Source organism: Solanum verrucosum, unplaced genomic scaffold (genome assembly GCF_900185275.1).
Source record: "Solanum verrucosum unplaced genomic scaffold, falcon-dt-bn FXZP01000261.1, whole genome shotgun sequence".
Taxonomy (NCBI): Eukaryota; Viridiplantae; Streptophyta; class Magnoliopsida; order Solanales; family Solanaceae; genus Solanum; species Solanum verrucosum.
Genome location: NW_026019969.1, coordinates 10,039,003 through 10,057,917, shown reverse-complemented (window position 1 = coordinate 10,057,917; position 18,915 = coordinate 10,039,003). Strand labels below are relative to the sequence as shown.

The 18,915-nt window shown below is 33.8% G+C and overlaps 3 protein-coding genes across 4 annotated transcripts; 2 read left to right on the top strand and 1 right to left on the bottom strand.

The window, feature by feature from the left end:
• The first annotated feature begins 707 nt into the window (after nucleotides 1-707).
• LOC125816522 (tubby-like F-box protein 8) lies at nucleotides 708-5,104 on the top strand. The gene is made up of 6 exons (XM_049496136.1): nucleotides 708-1,175; nucleotides 1,562-1,610; nucleotides 2,411-2,878; nucleotides 3,063-3,150; nucleotides 3,595-3,727; nucleotides 4,210-5,104. The coding sequence occupies exons 3-6, from the start codon at nucleotides 2,531-2,533 to the stop codon at nucleotides 4,922-4,924; spliced, it is 1,284 nt and encodes a 427-aa protein (XP_049352093.1). The 5' UTR covers nucleotides 708-1,175; nucleotides 1,562-1,610; nucleotides 2,411-2,530; the 3' UTR covers nucleotides 4,925-5,104.
• Nucleotides 5,105-7,641: 2,537 nt separating this feature from the next.
• Nucleotides 7,642-9,037, top strand: LOC125816525 (protein ROH1-like). The gene has a single exon (XM_049496139.1). The coding sequence runs from the start codon at nucleotides 7,686-7,688 to the stop codon at nucleotides 8,859-8,861; it is 1,176 nt and encodes a 391-aa protein (XP_049352096.1). The 5' UTR covers nucleotides 7,642-7,685; the 3' UTR covers nucleotides 8,862-9,037.
• A 2,002-nt stretch (nucleotides 9,038-11,039) lies between these two features.
• On the bottom strand, nucleotides 11,040-15,232 carry LOC125816530 (ABSCISIC ACID-INSENSITIVE 5-like protein 5). Of its 2 annotated transcripts, XM_049496143.1 has the most exons (4): nucleotides 14,349-15,232; nucleotides 14,162-14,233; nucleotides 13,464-13,493; nucleotides 11,040-11,475 (listed from the first exon to the last, which is right to left on the bottom strand). In XM_049496143.1, the coding sequence occupies exons 1-4, from the start codon at nucleotides 15,054-15,056 to the stop codon at nucleotides 11,395-11,397; spliced, it is 891 nt and encodes a 296-aa protein (XP_049352100.1). In that variant the 5' UTR covers nucleotides 15,057-15,232; the 3' UTR covers nucleotides 11,040-11,394. The 2 variants fall into 2 exon arrangements, with proteins under 2 accessions (XP_049352100.1, XP_049352101.1); XM_049496144.1 differs by lacking the exon at nucleotides 13,464-13,493.
• Nucleotides 15,233-18,915: the final 3,683 nt, after the last annotated feature.

Here is an 18,915-nt window from a genome sequence, read left to right as displayed (position 1 = left end):
ACTAAGGCAAGGAACATGTATTTTCTTTTTACTATTTAAGGAGCAGGTATTCTATTTTCAAAAGTATTACTAATGCTATTTTAATTTTTTTTATTCTTAAATTTATCCAATCCGAGCAACGAGTAATTTGGTTATTTATTTAATGCTATATGCGTAACGTATAATATATGGCTAACACATTCAGTAAATTTAGTCATGCTACTATAAATGTAAAATATTAATTCCTTACATACTAATGCAATTTCTACAAAAAGAAATTATTTCAGTATAAAAAAAGAAGCATTTTTTATACAAATAAAAAGAAAAGGTAAACAAACATCTACAAAAGAAAAAAAAGGAATTTTTTGAACGTAAAAATCGTTCCTTAGTAATATTTTATCATAACAACTAAATTCTGTTTAAAATTGATTTTCATTTTATGTTATATGATTTTTAATTAGGTGGTCCTAAATTAAATTTATATCAAATATATCAAAATGTCTTTTAATCTTATGATTCTAAACATGTATAAAAATCTGTTATCAAATTATTATCAAAAAAATAAAATGAATCATTTTTTTTAAAACAAACTTATAATAGAATGTACTCATTCCTTTTTTCAAACAAAAGAAACTCATTTTAAAAAATCAAAAATAAAATAACAACGTCATTATAGAAGAGTTTGAACACGAGTTTGTTGGAGTATAAAAGTTTAGTTTTTTTTTCCTTGTTAACATAAGAGCAAAAGAATAAGTCAAAAACTCCATGTTCCCATGTCTCATATGTTGGTAGCTTCGTAGAGGCAGCCTCAGTTAACTGCTCACGTAGTGCCCAATTTACTATTTTTGTGTGTGTGTGTGTGACCACCATTAAACTATTTTTCTTAGTGCTAATAAAGTATATGCAACGTCCTCTTTTTCTATTTTGTTTATCCCCTTTTCTTCTCTTACCTCTCCTTCTTCACCAGTTCTTTTTTTCTCTCTCTGGTTTGTTGAACTGCATTTAATGTTGGGGGTTTGAGTCCGGATGAGAAAGATAGAGACTTGTAGTAAATACTGATTCATACAGATGATGATATTTCTGAAAAATAATGTTTCTTGGCTCTGACCCACTTTACCTTTCTTGATCTACTTATCTTATCTATGAAATTCTTGGTTTCTTGATGATGCTGTTGTTGTTCTTGTTCTTGTTTTAAGGTACAGATCTCTGATCTTTGAGCTCTGCTGGTTTATTTTCAGATCTTATGTTTCTTGGTGTCTGTAGATTTGTTTCTTGGTTTTCTTTCTTTATTTAATCATACTATGTACGTTTACTGCTCTGCAAATGTGGAGATATTCTTGGGTTATCTAGTTTTTGGCTTTTATTTTTTCCCCATGTTTTCTGGTGTGAAGATAAGTTACCCCTTTTGGTAAAAATCTCATCTTTTAAGGTTGTCATCTTCAGATTGAAGTTTTTTACCTTCCTTTTTTTCTGTTGGGTGTTGAGGGGTGGTTTGTTTTTTGATTTTATTGATCTTTTGGGAATTTGGAGTTTTAATTTTTGTTTTGCTGAGAAATTTATCTTGTTGTCTTGGGTTTTTCAGGATTCTAAAAGAAGTTATGGAGCTTTGATTATCCTAGAGCACTATGCAGGTTTGTTATCTTCTGGACTCTTCATCTGTACCTCAACCTGTATGTATAGTTTAAGTTGTAGGTTTTCATGTGAAATGAAGTATCTATGTTGGTTTGTAATTAGAAAAAGTTAACAGGGAAAAAACCTTTTCTTTTTGGTCATAAGTAGATAAAGGGCAAAAAAAAAAGTAGATAAAGGGCAGCCCGGTGCAGTAAAGCTTCTGCAAGAATGAAATTGGTACTTGAAAGGCAATGAACATTTTTTTATAGACTCTGATTGTTTCCGTAGCTGCTTATGGAATTTGCATGATATGTTTAGTATTAAGCTTTGAGAGAGAAAATGAATTTGTAACTTCCTGACTTGAATTTAGACATTGAGTGATAAACTGACAAAGAGTTGAATCTTCCTTTCTTGAACTGGAATCTGGTTTTGAACTGCTTGAGTGCTTGGTATACCTGTTGGTGTCAACTTCAGCGAGTTTACATCTTTTATGTGAGTAGCTTATTTCATTATTAATGATGATTTGACTGAAAGATTGATGAGATTTGAAAGCAATTATATCTTTTATACTCATTTTCTTGCAACTAAGCTAGGACAACTGGCATGAAGCAGCACCTTAAGAATCTAAAGAAGTTGCATCTGTTAACAGTCATGTGATTTACTTTACTTAGGTGCCCATGTGAAGATGTCTCTTTATATTCTTCTCTTTTCCCTTTCCCTTCTTTTCTCTTTAAATGCCTTTCTTTCTTTTTCGTCTTCGTTTTTCTCAGAAATCTATTCTTGTTACTGAAATACGACTTGTTTTCTTGTTCTTTTGCAGCTGTAACTATTTGTCAAGCTTTCTTTAGGATACTGGAAGATTGTATGATATGAAAGAGTAAATAGGCCAGTAACATTTATTTATGGTGTTTGGCCTTTGACCTAACAGTTTCAAGTTCAGATGTCGTTCCGCAGTATAGTTCGTGATGTAAGAGATAGTATTGGTAGCTTATCAAGGCGAAGCTTTGATTTAAGGCTGTCTGGTCATCATAGGGACAAATCACATGGTTCATTTTATGACTTAAGTGACCAGCCTCCTGTTATCCAAGACAGTTGTTGGGCCAATCTTCCTCCAGAGCTACTTTTTGATGTAGTTAGAAGGTTAGAGGAGAGTGAGAGCACATGGCCCGGTCGTAAGCATGTCGTAGCATGTGCTGCAGTCTGTAGGTCATGGAGGAGTATGTGCAAAGACATTGTTAGAAATCCGGAATTTTGTGGAAAGCTAACTTTTCCTGTTTCCCTAAAGCAGGTACTACTTTAGCTTGAAGGAATATTTCTTGTGCTAATTTATTTAAATTTTAAAGTTCAGAAATATGTGGTTGCTGTGGGATCAACCCAAGTGGCAGTTCTATTGACCGTTGGAGTTGGATAGTTGTAGTGGAAGTTACGTGCTAGAGAAGTCTATTGACTAATCTTTTACCTTCTCTTTACAGCCTGGGCCTCGTGATGGAACTATTCAGTGCTTCATCAAGCGGGATAAATCTAATTTGACTTACCATCTTTTCTTGTGTCTTAGTCCTGGTAAGCATTACATTGTAGGCTGATATCGGCTTGATGCTTAAATAATTTACATATATTTAACTCATCCGTTCGTTGAAAAAATTCAATGATACTATCCTTGCACCCAAGGCATATAGAAGGTACTTGCAATTTAGAACAGGAGGCAACCATTATCTTTGCTGTCTTTCTAATCTCCTGTCAGATGAAACCACTGATCTGTTCCTCCCCCGTCCCTTCCCACTCAAACCCAAAGGCGTAAAGTGGAAACAAATCAAAATAATTTAAAAGTTTTCTCAATTGAGTTAATGATATCATAGAGACTTATATTTCCAGTTGTAATCTCTGTCTAGAGATATTTGGTTGTGATGCGTTACTGCTTTAGTTACTCTTGCTTCATTGCCCATATAATTTCTATGTGAGTGGCAGTTGTTCAGAGGTTAATGAGTATTTCAACTTTCTTTGTAGCATTGTTGGTTGAGAATGGAAAGTTCCTTCTCTCTGCAAAAAGAACTAGACGTACGACTTGCACAGAGTATGTTATCTCAATGGATGCAGAAAACATCTCTAGATCAAGCAACACCTATATTGGAAAATTAAGGTAATTACTCAAGCTATTCATTTTGTTTTCCAATATCTTTCTTGTTTTTACCTGGTATTACTGAGATGTATCAGGAAATCTTATTTTAATGAAGAACAGAAACACGCATTTGATATATTCGTCATCCCTTCTCCTCAAAAATGGTTTCTCTATTGTTAGCTAATACCAATACTAAAGCATGAGCAACCGTGGAGACTTGAGATTCGTCAGTAATTAGCCATGGTTTTCAATGAAAAATAAGTAGACATATAGTCTATTACGCGTGGATAGATTGATCAGGAAAATAGAAGTTCTACGCGACGCTAGTTGTCCTAGATAAAAGCTGAAATGAAGTTCTCTGTGGCATCATCTTATTATGTAGTCTGGGCTATCAAAGTCCCTTTTCCATTCTGTTGTTGAGGAATGTATCTTAAATAATACTAGTACATATATATTATTGATTCTCCTTTCATTATGTGATATAATTTCACTGTCCATTGCAGATCAAATTTTCTAGGTACAAAATTCATTATATATGATACACAGCCTCCTCACACCGGTGCACATGTCCCTCCTCCGGGGCGCACAAGCCGTAGATTCACTTCCAAGAAAGTCTCTCCTAAAGTCCCAACTGGAAGCTATATCATATCCCAGATCACTTACGAGCTGAATGTGCTTGGAACACGGGGTCCGCGGAGAATGCACTGCGTCATGCACTCAATTCCTGACTCAGCCCTTGAAGCCGGTGGCTCTGTGCCTGGTCAACCAAAGCTTCTCTCAAGGCCCCTTGAGGATTCATTCCGCAGCATCTCTTTCTCAAAGTCTCTTGATCATTCCACGGAGTTCAGTAGTGCGCGATTTTCTGATATTGCTGGAGGATCAACTAATGAGGAAGATGATAACAAGGGGAAACCACTGGTCCTAAAGAACAAGGCGCCACGATGGCATGAACAACTGCAGTGCTGGTGTCTGAATTTCCGAGGACGAGTGACAGTTGCATCTGTCAAGAACTTCCAGTTGATTGCTGCCACTCAACAACCTGCTTCTGCACCAACAACATCTCAGCCAACAAGTCAATCAGATCATGACAAAATCATCTTGCAATTCGGGAAAGTAGGCAAAGATATGTTTACCATGGACTACCGGTATCCTCTATCTGCATTTCAGGCATTTGCCATCTGCTTGAGCAGCTTTGACACAAAATTGGCTTGTGAATAGAGCTTTAACATTTTTACATTTAGGGTGCCTAAAGTTATTGACTGTAATGCTTCTATTCTGGATTTGTTGTACTTCTTTCTTCTTTTCACCATTGAAAATGGAGATTGTCCCCCTAAAATTACTCCATGGCGTAAAAATGCTTCCTGTGAAAAGTTGTAAAAGAAATCTATTTCTCATCAATGCAATGCGCAGGGCATCGACTACATCACTGCCATTTACAAGAATTTCCACCAGAAAATGAGATTACACTAGATATTTATACGCATGTAATATTAAGAGCATTTTATCGCATTTGTGACTTGAAAACTGTTCTAGAGCGTGTATATTTAAACTTGTATAAAGTTAAATAAATAGATATACAAATTTTACGTGGCATAATGCAATCAAGTGTATCTCACATGTATTATGCCTTTTTCTATTTGGAATTTAAATTCATTTTAACATAACTGGTTGAAACTTGAAACTAAACGGGTATCTGAGTCTAAATCAATTATTTTGACTAGTCAACTATAAATATTTTACTTCAAGTCATTTACCAAGAAATAGAATATTTTACTTCAAGTCAAATTAAGCTGGGAGTATTTTAAAAGTTGTACATATAAAATCCAAAATAAATCACTTTCAACTACTTTTAATAAATTTATTGCAACACTATAATGAAATTATTGTTCATTATTACACTTAAAACTTTATCTACTCACAGAGATACACCTGCACATAACTTATGTATATTATTGTTGAAGAATTGGTTTAATTTGTCAAAGTTATCAAACATAAAACAAAGATTAGCTTTGTTAGTGTACTAAAGTCCAAACTGGGCATGTTAGATCTTTATTTTTTTTTGGGGCAAAAATAGCATGTCTAAAATAAAGAATTTGATTCAAAAAGTCTGAAGCACTATCACGAAGAAAAACCCAATGAACTAGATATGTCTAGGAAGATGTGGAATATATTATTATTTTAAATTTAATCAATTTGATAAATTGCATCTAGATTTTAAAAATCACTTAAAAGAAAAACAACACAAGAAAATAAAATAAAATGACGAGAGGGAGTTGCTCGGATGGTAAGCCCTCCACTTTCGACCTGAAAGTTGCGAGTTCGAGTCACCAAGGAAGCGAAAGGGTTGGAAGCTCCTTGCCCTAGTTAGGATAAAAAAAATTGGTCACAAATGTGTGTCTGTGTTGTTTTGACCATATGCTAATGGTAATATGATTAGTATCTAGACAAGCTTATAACACATCTAATATTTCAGTAAATATTTGTCATCTTTTGTGAATTCAGATTTTCGTAATTTCACCTGGCACCTGCTATTAATAACTTTTCCACGTGTAATCAAATACAAAAGATGTCAAATGATATAAGGAGGAAGCAAACAATGGTCACCGAGATAAATGTGGTTATGGCTGCGTATCGGTTGATTTTGTTCGAATTTGAAGTATATTGGTTTAATTTATTGATTATTGGTTTGTAGATATACTAGATTTGTTATTGAATTATTAAGATATTGACTTATCGATTTATCGATTATTGATCACAATTTAATTATTAAGATTTGATACAAAATGAATATGTTGAAAAACATTAAAAAACAAAGTGACAAAGCAAGTGAATCATACACACCAGCACATGAGTTAACAGATCCATCTTGCTCAAAAGCAAAAAAAAACTAACACGTTGTATTGAGACAACAAGAAATAAAAATATGAAATTAAATCCTAAGTCAAGAACTTTATATACCGAATGATATATATAATTTATTAATTTACTATAGAGTTATTGGTTAACCTGTTAGAAAAAAAACTTCAAATCGTTAAAATCAATGACTCGATAATTAAAAAAAATAAAATTATTATCCAAATTACAAACTTAATAACCCATCATCAATAAATCAATAATATTACAATTCGAATTATCAATTCCATTTGGGAGAACCATAAAATAGCATAAGAACAAAGAGTAGTATATAAAAAGGAATAAAGTATAAATACCTTTAGCACCACCATAAGAAAAAGTACAAATAGAAAAGTTTGAGGGGGAGAAATAGAATAAGTTCAAATTTCGAAGACCATTAATGCAAAAACCTGAAAAACATTCTGGTTCGTAAATCAAGAAATGGTGCTTTACCTCTTAAAAAAAAAAAAACTTGTCTTAACACTTACCATATTTATTTCTGTAATATATTTTCATTTGCTTCTTAAATACGTCTCGATTTGCAACCCAATATTTTGTGTCACCAGCAAAGGCAAGGGGCCTTCATGTCCTTCTCTAGGGTTCAATATATGTTCCCTTCTTCCTCTTTCTTCCTCAACTAGCTTTTCCTTCTCAGGTATTCTTCCAGCTTTTTATTAACTCAAAGTTACAATCTTTTTATTTGTTTCATAAAGATCTAATTCTTGGAAATTGAATTTTGATTTGGGGTTTTTTTTTAGTTTGAAATTCCATGTTTTTGAGGTTTATGTTGATTTTGTCTCTATGAATATGAAGTGGGTTTTGGTTTTTGTTTGGAATTGTAACCGTTAAAACCCTTAAAGGGTCTGTTTTGATATAAGGATTTAGCTGAATTATGGTGTGTAGTCTTGTTTCTGTTTGTGTTTCCTTTTGGAAATTTTGTAGGATTTCTATATTGGGTTTTAAAAATGTTGGGTTTTTTTTCTCCAGTGTTAACTGATTTTACTTTTTCTTGTTTGGTGTTATGTCAATTGCAGTCTGTCTTAATCTTATCAAAAAAAAGGGGAGAGATTTTGTTTAGCGGGTGAAAATGCCTTCTTCAGATAGTCGTGGTTCTTCGATGCCATTTGCCTCATTCCGTCGTTCAATCATGAGTATAAGAAGTGAACAGGTTCATTCCGTGGAATTGAATCATGATTCTACTGTTCAGGAGATTGAGCAGGGAGTATTTCAGAATCTAGTGGCTACTCGATTTCAGGAACTGTCGGTTGCTTCTGGTGATGAATTCCTTTCCATTGCATGGATTCGGAAGTTACTAGATGTGTTTAACAGTTGTCAGGAAGAGTTCAGAATCGTGTTGAGCAACAATAAGGAACTCCTCTTGAAATCGCCTCAAGATAAGCTTTTGGCTGACTACTTTGATAGAACTATAAAAGCACTTGATATTTGCAATGCTGCCCGTGATGGGACTGGGAAAATTCGACTCTGGCAGAAGCATTTGGAAATTGTGGTTTCTTCATTGGATTCTCGACAAAAGACGATTGGCGATGGTCAGCTACGTCGGACTAGAAAAAGTCTAATGGATTTGGCTCTTGTGATGCTAGAAGAGAAAGAAACTGGAACCGTTCTTTCCCAGAGGAACCGTTCTTTTGGACGCCATAATAAAACCAAGGATCACCAGCGTCGTCCTTCTGGGCACTCAAGGTCTCTATCTTGGAGTGTGTCTCAATCTTGGTCAGCATCTAAACAGCTCCAATCAATTGCAAGCCACTTGGTTCCTCCCCGTGGACATGAAATAGCTGCAACAAATGGGATAGCAAACCTTGTCTTTACAATGAACTTTGTTCTCCTGTTTGTACTGTGGGCTCTTGTTGCTGCAGTCCCTTGTCAAGATCGAAGCCTCCAAATTCATTTTTCTATCCCAAGGCAGTTCTCATGGAGCAATGCCCTTTGGTTGCTTCATGGTAGGATAATGGATGAAGCTAAGAAGCCAGAGCGCCGCAATTCAAATGGATTGTTGAAAGAAATATATAAGCTAGAAAAATGTGTCCATCACTTGACTGACTTGATAGACTCTGCTCAATTACCGTTGACCAAGGATCTGATGGAAGAAATAAAAAAGGGTGGAGAAGATTTATCAGCTGTCTCTGAAGTTCTTAAGACTGGTCTTACTCCACTAGAACGCAATTTAAAGGAAGTATTCAGAAAAATTATGAGTTGCCGGGCAGAGGGTCTTGAACTCCTGGGAAGTGCGAATCAGCCTTAGACTATATGTCGTCTTCAAGCTCTAACAAAATGAAAAAACATATATACATTCCTATTTTGGTTATACTGGTATTAAAGAAGTAAAAAAGGAAACAAATGTAGCAACTGTGGTTTTAGCAGGTAACTGTTTGTATGCACTACTATACCTTATGTAAAACCAGTTTCCATTTTCATGTTCTGGATTGTGATGGTTTCTAAATTTTTTAATTTTTTTTCCTTTTTCTGGGAGGGGGGTGGAGAAGGTGTTTTGTCATGATTATACTTTTACTTGAATGCAGCTATTGATTTGTTGTTTCTCCTTGGTGACATACATATTAACTGATGAATACATGACAATCCTTGTATTGTCAATGATGTTGAAATTTGAGGAGCTGATAAGAGTTGTCAGTTCTAAGTTCGTATTTACCATATGCAGAGATCGTCTAACAGTAATTTTGGCCTTGCAGAGATTTCAATGTCTTTTAGACGCACAATGTTAGGAATGTAATTAGCTCATTCACAGGTGCACTGAATAGACAACCTTCTTTGAACTGCAGGGACAAGTGCAAGATTTTATCTTATTCAACCACCTGATTCTTCGCGTCTTAGTGTTTTTCTTCACCATTTCTTACCAGCTGCAATCAAGTGATAGATATACTTCCCCTGAAGCTTAAATTAAGCATGCATCATTCAATGTGATTGTAATGTTTTTGAGATAGTCACTTGGTTTACTGGATTTATGCATTTCTGCAATTCCCATTCTATATTTTGGCTAGAATAAATTAAGCAACTGCCTCTGCAACTTGGAATTCTTGTCCCATGTTACATTATCTGCAGGTTGAGTTACCCTTATCTGGGACATTTAAGACAGCAACTCCTGAGTATTTCCTGTTACTTTAATTATGAAATATACCTTATCTCAATTTAATGTTGAAGTTGATACCTTTGTTTTATTGTCCTTCCATTTTTTTGGTTCAAGCTTTTTTATGTTTATTAGATATAAATAATTATTTTTTTGTCAGTCTCACATGTCTGCAGCATGCAGTCATCCCATTTGTCAATAAGATGGGTTGCACATTAAATTTGAGCAGTTATTGTTGGTCCCTCCTTAACTTGCTATCTAAGACCATGTGAGAACAGCCTGTATCAGGGCACATGACAATTGTAGTATGATTAAAATGAGTTTTAAATTAGGTTTATATATATATTTAGTAAGCTTCTCTTTTGAGGCGAAAGTCTATCGGAAATAATTTTTCTACGGGTACAATCTGCACATGTCTTACCCTTTCTACATTACTCTATTTGTGGAATTATACCGAGTATGTTATTAGACTCCATTGTGTGTTGTGATACTAGAAGTACATGAAACCAAAACAAGAAATGAAATTGGCCTTACATGTTTGTTTTATATTCAAAATTAGTGATGGATATTTAAGAGAGCATAATAAGAATAATAAATATTTAATACAGTACTTGTTATGTTAACAGTCAATTCGTTCGATTTTAAATCTTATGGTTGGAATTTTCCGAATTCTGATTTCTGATGTGACATTTGTCAGACATGATGCTATTTGCTTCCTCTTACAACTGTTTTGGATCTTGCTGATTATGGATCCCACCATACTTTTTTGTTGGCCAGGATGTTCAATTATGTGTCACTTTGACAATATTGCCACTTCAAATATATACAATTTCTCATTTAACATGATATCAGAATAAATCTTATCTTCGAGATATTACCTAAAATTTGTCACAAACAAAAATGTTGAGAATAACTTACTACCGAATGTCATGTCCCATGAGGGGTATTTCCTTACCTTTGAATCGACTGAATCACTCTTTTAGTTTAGTAAAATTGGTGAATCGTGGGAACTAGTTAGTTACATCATACATGGGGTCAGTTTCCGCTGTATGGGTAGCAATTGGGTGGAGCAGGCCTTGCCTTGAACTACTAAGATTTTAACCCGCCCTACTCTGCCATGTTTTGCTCTACCATGTTTAGCATTTTTTCTATAAAAAAAAAAAGTTGCCCTGCCCTGCCCCTGATCAAATTGCAAGGCACAGGGAAACAATGCATTACTTTGATTAGATACCAATTTCACTGTGGCTAATCCAAACATTAATTCAAGACTTGGAACATAAATACTTGTATAAATAAGAACACCTCTTATTGTAAAAAGAGACACTACTGTAACATTAGTTAGTAGTATAGACATATAACCAAGTAAGTTCATCATTCTTCCCTGCAACCAGCATGATATGCCTGCGGAAGCTAAAACTACAATATATTCTCTTCTACTACAGAAAGCTTACAAGCCTTTTACACTACATACCCTAGTCATATGCATAATTCATGATAGAACTTTGCAGCTTTTTTCACCTTCAGTGCTCTCTTTAACGGTTCTGTTATCTAATAAGTTAAACTACAGACTATGTGCGGTCCCAAATCCCTTTGGTAACCAGAACAACCTTTTCCTTCTCTGAGTTCTCAGCAGCTCCAACAGAAGCACCATGTCGATTCTTACTTCTTATGGTTAAGGAGATTTGAAGACAACCTACCAGCTCATAGATCGAACTCTTCGCAGAACTCTAGGTGGTCTTCGCTTCTCTACAACTGGTATCAGGTTCTCCATAATCTGCACGGAAATAATATGAAAATGAATATTGAACTGTGAACAGACACATTCCAACAACTGAAAGCAACTTCCCAACACATCTTATTCAGACTGCAAACATAAAGCTCACATACAAATCTCATTTTAAAACTAGGCTAAAAAAGTAATACCAGTCTTTAGAATTTGATATGTATGACCACACAAAATAGTGGACAATAGGGGGTAATTTGGATCTTTTGGAACCCCGCCACTTCCTTTTCCCCATAAGACCCAGGGGGTTACTACACAAAAATAAAATAAATGATCAATATCATGAAATTTTTAATCTTCCATTGGACTCCTTTAGCTCTTTCAGTCTTCTCCCAAGATCCATTTTTGTTTCGTTATATCTCCCTTTTCTCACACTATATACATATAATTAGATTAAAAGGATAACTACTTCAAAGTTCTCTAATTTAGGGGAAAAAGAGCAGCTTAAGATGTCCCCCTGTAACAAGTTTTATTGAAATAACAAGAGCAGAACAATGCAAAGCCAATGATAAAAACTAGGATGACTATCAGAATCAGATTCAGGTTCATGCAGGAGGAATTACGTCAAAAACAGATTCAGGTTCAATGTAGGATCACCCAAACACCCGATAGATTGAAAATGTAGAACAGCTTCTTTTTGATTGGTCCAACATACCCTATTCCATCCCTCCATTCAAAAAATGCAGAGTTTGCTTCACGAAAGAGGATGGGAAGAAAAGAGAGCCTTGATCTTAGTTTAAGAAAATAAAATGACTGTTTTAGAAAAGGAGAAGAAAAAAGAAAATAGCAAAGATCATTGATCTTAGTTTAGGAAGATTCAAGGTCTTCTTAAAAAAAAAAGAGACAAGAAAGACTGTCTTAGGTTAAGTGCCAATAGAAAGAAACTAACCTTCTGATCGCAAAATTACTACACCACTGAGTTTGATATCTTTAATCTCATGGGCAAGTAGCACATAGACTATCAGAAGGCAGAGTTGTAGTAAAAAATCTCAACCTCCCTGACCCTTACACTGACATTAACTCAGTATAAGATTGATGTTTTAAAGAGGAAGAACCAATCTCCATACAAGCAAAAGTGTAAGCAAGAATACAAGAGACATTGCAACAGAGAACTTCATGGAATCATCTCCGAACTCTAACTCACTGTGTTTGACACATACAACTTATATACGAATGCATAAGGTTGTATCAAGAACAGTCTATTTACATGCATAGGTATGAGTACAACTGCACAAAAAATGTTTCCTAATTCAAAAAGGAAAGAAAGATAAAGAATTTAAGAAGAATCAAAATTTAAAGGAGTTCTAAAGCTTGTTTTGAGAGAAGTTCCAAACACTATTATTCACAGGAGTTTGAAGTACATATATCTGACCGACAATTCAATACTCTTGGAGTTATCCATCAAGATATAGATTTATGAAGAAGAAATCAAACAGTTGTCAATTCGACACGTGTGTGCATATATTTGCTACCGATTGTCTAGAGTTGGAGAATTGCAGATCTATAAGTAAGCAGGTAAATCATTTGGCAATGTTGCATAAAGGACTACCACATGAAGAACTAGTTGTTTATAAACTGCTTGACCCATTCCTGAATCCTCACACAAAAAATAGTGAGGTTGGAGTTCAATTTGCTCAGTTAATTGGTTGAATTCCTTTCCGTGTCCACAAGAGAATGAATAGCAACAAGCAATAATGTCACAAGAAATGAACAAATTCAATTTTATATAAGAGGTGGAAAATAACAAAACTCAGCTCATACAGAGAAACAGAACATAGTACCAAGGTTACTGCAAGCAACACGAAACAGTAAGAGTAGAAGCATGTCTGTGTTTATTAGACAATAGAACAAGCACAAGAATATAGAATTAATCGAGCAATACGTAAGAATATATACACCAAGAATTTCATTTCTAATGCATCCTAAATTTTATTACTGAAGTGGCGTAGTATTATAGCACCAAGGAGCGAAATTCATACCTGCTTAAGTCTCTCTTTATTCTTTTCCTCCTGCAAAAGGCCAAAAGAATTGGTTGTTTTAGAAATTTCTTGGAACATACTATCCTACATGAAACTTAATTTTACAAGCTCCAAGTACAAGAAATCAGAACTACTAATAAGTAGCATTACAGTTCTTAAAAATAAAATGAACAGAAAGAAAACGTGCTTTTATTACCAAGAAGATGGAAATTTCACAAGTACCATAAAGATAGGAATTCAACCAAAGACAGAAGCCAAAATGATGTATTGGGTGGGAATGCTGAGATGAGTGAGGCTACAGAACAGGCTAAAAACTTTTGTGTAGAAGACTGATTCAACTTTTGGAAATCAAAATTATAATACCAGCCAATTTCACTTCGAAAAACTTTAGATCAGCTTGAATGCTTTTATTACCAAGAAAATGGAAATTTCACAAATCACAAGTACCCTAAAGACATGAATTCAACCAAAGCCAGAAGCCAAAATGCTGAGATGAGCGAGGCTACAGTACAGTGCAACTGAAATTCATAAAGCTAAAAACTTTTGTGTAGAAGACTCGTTCAATTTTTGGAAATCAAAATTATAATAGCAGCCAACTTCACTTCGAAAAACGAGTTCAAATGAAAAAGAACAAAACTTTCCATCAGCTTGAATTTTAAACAAGATCAACCACACTTTGGAAAAGAACTTAAACTAACCTCTTCCCTCACCAGCCTTGCATTTTCCTCCTCCAATTGTGTAACCAGAGACTCCAATTCCACTGTATAAGCCTGAAATTTCATTAATAACACACATGCATGTCTCAATTTTCGCCCCAAAAACAAACAAAACCTATGATCATCCACATGATTAGAAAATCAAATAAAATGAAAGCAAAAAAGACACCTGTTTTCGCTCTCTAGACCTGGCAGCAGACTCTCTGTTCTTGATCATTCGTCGCTGTTTCTGCTGTGTAGCCCTATCAGCCGGCAACTCCTCCACTGTTGACCTCCTCTTCCCTCTTCCACTCCCAGTAATAGCCACAACCCCATTTCCAAATCCCATGTGGGGTTGGGGTTCCATACCATACCCCCCTGGTCCATTCTGCATGGCCACCGGAAACTGACAATTCCCAGTACCCATCATGTTATCCACCACAAACCCTCCGGCAGACGGAGCCCCCGTGGCTGGAGGCGGCGGCGGAGGAGCGATCACCGGAACTCTAACATCCTCCTCTGTAACCGCCCCAGCTTTGGTCAAAAAATCCTCCAGAGTCATCTCCGGCTCCCTATTCCCTCCCCCTCCTCCTCCTCCTCCTCCTGCTACAATTTCCCTCCACACCTCATCAACAGTCTTAGTAGGCCCCACATCATCACCACCGCCGGCGGTGGAAGAAGGGGTATGGACGGCGGCGGCTGTTGCAGAGACAGAACAAGCAAAAGGGTCGGAATCAGAGTAAATGTTCTTGAGAATTTCATCCATGTTCATAGAATCGAAGTTTCTAGAAGGATGAGAGTGATGTAGAGAAGAAGATGAAGAAGTTGGGTTTTGGGGATGTAAAGAACGATCCGAATTAGGCGTTGTAGATGCTGACGGCATCACCTTTGACGCCATAGTTGCCGACTTCGTAGGGATCTCGTTTCTCCCTTCCCTTTTCTTCCTCTGAAAATACACAATAACTGTTTATTGCTCCTTATAATTTCACAAACTTTGGATCTTTTCCCTTTTTCTCTCAGCTTTTCTTCTTCTTCGTCTTCTCCAGAGGCGTGTAGAACAGAGTGACTGCTTACTTGAATGTGGAAAAGAGAAACTCCTAACTAGTTTGTCAAGTTGGAGTTATTATAGCAGACAAGTGTTTTCAAGTATTTCCGTCCAATTTTACGTGACACTATAATTAAAAAAAGTTAACTTTTTTAATTTTTTAATTTTAATAATATTTTTTTTCTTAAATAGTGTCTAAATTTTATAAAAAGTTTCATCTTCTGATAAATATTTTATTTATTTTTGTGAGATAGAAAATTATTTATATAATTGAAATTTAGATCTATTCATAATATTATAAGACAGAGAAATTATTTTCAAAATATCCTATACATGAAAGTAAAAAAATAGGCCTATTAAAATTTTATAAAAAGACAAAAAGTATATTTTTAATAAAAACTTAAAGGAAAATAAGCCTATTAAATTTGAGGTACTATAGTAATCGCCGCCAAAGAAAATGGGAAGGGTTGAAAAGTTAACATGTTATACCATGACTAATATTTTTTACTTTAAATTGCAAAAAGAAAAAAAGATTTTAGTAAAAAAAAAAAAGGAATTAAAAGTTTTCTCACAATTAAGTTTTATATATATATATAAAAAATGGTTGTATTCTTATATTAAAAAAATGCTTGAAGTATCATAACAGGTTGACTTTTTGATAAATAAATGAAGAAATTTACAGCCGGCAGGAACCGCTAAAAAATGCAGACATCTACAAATTTAAAAAAAATATTTAGGAGGAAATTGTTTAAATATATCCTTCGTTATATTTTCAGTTCAATTATTTCTTACATTATATTTTGATATAAATATATCGCTAATGTTAACCAAAGGACACTTGTGAACTTAGAAATCAAATAACCCACCTCCAATTTAAATACCCAATTCCCTTTAGAAAGCCACGCCACGCATTTGGTAGAGAAGATGATTATGAAAAGGGTTTGGTTCAAATTGGGTATTTAAATGGGGTGTTCTTTCGTTAAAATTAGAAATATATTTGTATTAAAGTATAATGAGAGGGGTATATTTGAACTGAAAATATAATGAAAAATATATTTAAACTATTTGACACTTTTCCGATAGTAGAAACACAAATTGTCTCATCAAAAAAATTTAGAGAGCGTATTAATTGAGCTTATTACATGATCTAATTTATATGCTAATAATTAAAATTGAAATTGAAATAATTGAGAAATGCGTTAATTCTCCGGAAACAATTTTTCAGTAGATTCGTTTGTCTTTTTCGAAAGCAATATTCTTGGCGCTATCCGACAAGAAAAAACTTCTGGAATCGGATCGATTCAATGTATGCGGAACTTCCTCAACTTAATTACTCCTTCCGTCCCGGTACTTTTCGAATTTCGGAATTTAAACAAGTATATTTTTTATTATAAATTTTTTATATTATTTTGAACTGTTAATTATTGTGACTTACAATACTTTTTACGTAGTTTATAAATTATAAATTTCATTTTAAAAAAATTGAAGATTCCATGTGTAAATTTTTGGTCAAACATAAATTATTTAACTCTCGAAAAATGAAAAGTGTCACACAAATTGAGACAGAGAAGTACTATTTTCATATAATTTTAGTTTCTTTCACTAATTATTTAGTAAAAAAAAAACATTTTTTTAAAAAGATACTGCGTCGAAGATGTCATAGTTTCGTTTTGAGAGTCAAATGATACTTTCACTGTTCCTGATTATTTGTCCACTTTTTTATTTAGTTGTTCATAATTAATTGTTTATTTTGACAAATCAAGAAAGGACAAAATATTTTACATATTATACTCTCAATTAATTATTTTGAAAAATGTAAAACTTCTTAAAAATCTTAATTTTTTAATTCATCCACTTCATAATTAATAAGGGTAAAAATGGTAAACTCACTATGTCAATAATTGTTTTCTTAATAGATGTGTCAATTCAAAAATTGTCAAGTAATTAAGAACAGAGAGTGTATAAATTTGATTAACAATTTTTTTTATCATATTGATATAAAAAATTGTAACTTGTTGTATTTTTTATATAATTTTTAATCATCTAAATCTTTATTTTGAAATTTCAAATTAATGCAATCTAATATAACTTTTAAAGTTAATTAAATTGATTTTCAAAAAACACAATATAACATTAAAAAAAGGACAGGAATTATTATTTGATCCTTTACTTTCGTCCTCCGTTTTTCTTTTATCAAAAATCAAAGAGAAAATGGTCAAATACCCCTCCAATCTATATTTGGATTTTCAACTACACACTTATACTTTACGGGGGTCCTATTACCCTCCCTAAACTATTTTAAAATGGATTAAATACCCCCTTAAAACGTGATAACCAGTCATCTGCCTTGTGGTGAGGCACACGCACTTGACACGTGTGTTTCACCAATTAAACTTTAGAAAAAAGTTTTTTCTCCTTCTTCTTCAATCTTTTTGCAGCCCTAACTTCTTTTTGCGAAAGCTTGATTTGGAAAAAATATTAGGGGATTCATTGTGGGTCTTCTTTTATTTTTATTTTTTTCCTCACAAGGTGAATTCGTCAGGGCTCCATCCTTTTCACCATTGTCATATGAGAAATCATTGTTACCACCTCCACCTCCATCTTTATCACCTCCCTAATTTACATCGAAATCCAACACCTTAGCACATCTTTATCATCTTCATTTATAATATCTCCAAGTTGTTCATGATTTCCTACCCCATTAGTTTCATCATCTCCACCATCCCCATGATTTTTTTTCCTCCTCTAATTCTTTCTATTTATTTAGGTATTGATTTTGCAAGAGTATTACATGAGTTCAAAAAATTGTTTGGAATTAACAATAAAGAATTCGGTAAAAATGGGGTGGCAGCAACGACTATGGTGGTGGCAACACCTATTTAGAGGTGGTGAATGATGGAGAGATTTGTTTTATATCGCTATGGAGAAGAAATAAAATAAATTAGAAAAATAAATAATTATACATATATTTATTAAAAAAAGATATTAAAAATAAAATTTTAGTAATAATTTTTTATGTTCACTGAAATACACTCACATTGCCAACTAAGCATTTAGGGAGGTAATTATTACAATTATAAACAGTTCAGGTGGGTGATAGGACTCCCACAAAGTTAAAGTGTATAGTTGAAAATTCGAATATAAATTAAGGGGGCTTTTGACCATTTTCCCAAAATTAAAAGCATAGTAACTAATTGCGTGCCAAAGTTCCCTTGCTACCGCATAAGTATTTTGTGTTTAGAATTCTTAAATACGTTATTCCTATTTTTTTTATTTAATTAATTAATGTAATGATATCAGTGGGTTTTACGTGTCAGACTTGATTTCCTTATTTTGTCCTTTTATCTCTTTGTCCCCATTTCAAAGAACTTCTTTGCATCCCTTTGCACCTTCTATTTTTATTTTATTTTAAAAAGCATTTATTCATCTCCCAAATAAACTTGCGTGCATGAACTAATTAAAAGTTTCCATTATTATTTTCAACTCAATATTTATTTATTTATTATAGAAGAAAAAAAGGTCTAAAAGACTTCGCTATTTGCAAGTTGCGTACAAGCCTCTTCCAATATTTTTTCTAAAGTAAGGCATGGGAAACTTCTTTAGAAATCTTGAATTGAAAATTTATCAAAAACGACCTTCCTATATTTAATATATATGTGTAAAATATCATAAACTCCATTTTATGAGATTCCACTGGGTAGGTGGTGGTTGT

Excerpts from the sequence above, each read along its gene's own strand:
- LOC125816522 (XM_049496136.1), top strand. The coding sequence starts at position 2,531 with ATGTCGTTCCGCAGTATAGTTCGTGATGTAAGAGATAGTATTGGTAGC. Across the intron at positions 2,879-3,062 it reads TTCCTGTTTCCCTAAAGCAG|CCTGGGCCTCGTGATGGAAC; the intron begins GTACTACTTTAG and ends TTCTCTTTACAG. Across the intron at positions 3,151-3,594 it reads TTTCTTGTGTCTTAGTCCTG|CATTGTTGGTTGAGAATGGA; the intron begins GTAAGCATTACA and ends CTTTCTTTGTAG.
- LOC125816525 (XM_049496139.1), top strand. The coding sequence starts at position 7,686 with ATGCCTTCTTCAGATAGTCGTGGTTCTTCGATGCCATTTGCCTCATTC.
- LOC125816530 (XM_049496143.1), bottom strand. The coding sequence starts at position 15,056 with ATGGCGTCAAAGGTGATGCCGTCAGCATCTACAACGCCTAATTCGGAT. Across the intron at positions 14,234-14,348 it reads GGTCTAGAGAGCGAAAACAG|GCTTATACAGTGGAATTGGA; the intron begins GTGTCTTTTTTG and ends ATGAAATTTCAG. Across the intron at positions 11,476-13,463 it reads ATAAAGAGAGACTTAAGCAG|ATTATGGAGAACCTGATACC; the intron begins GTATGAATTTCG and ends ATTTCCGTGCAG.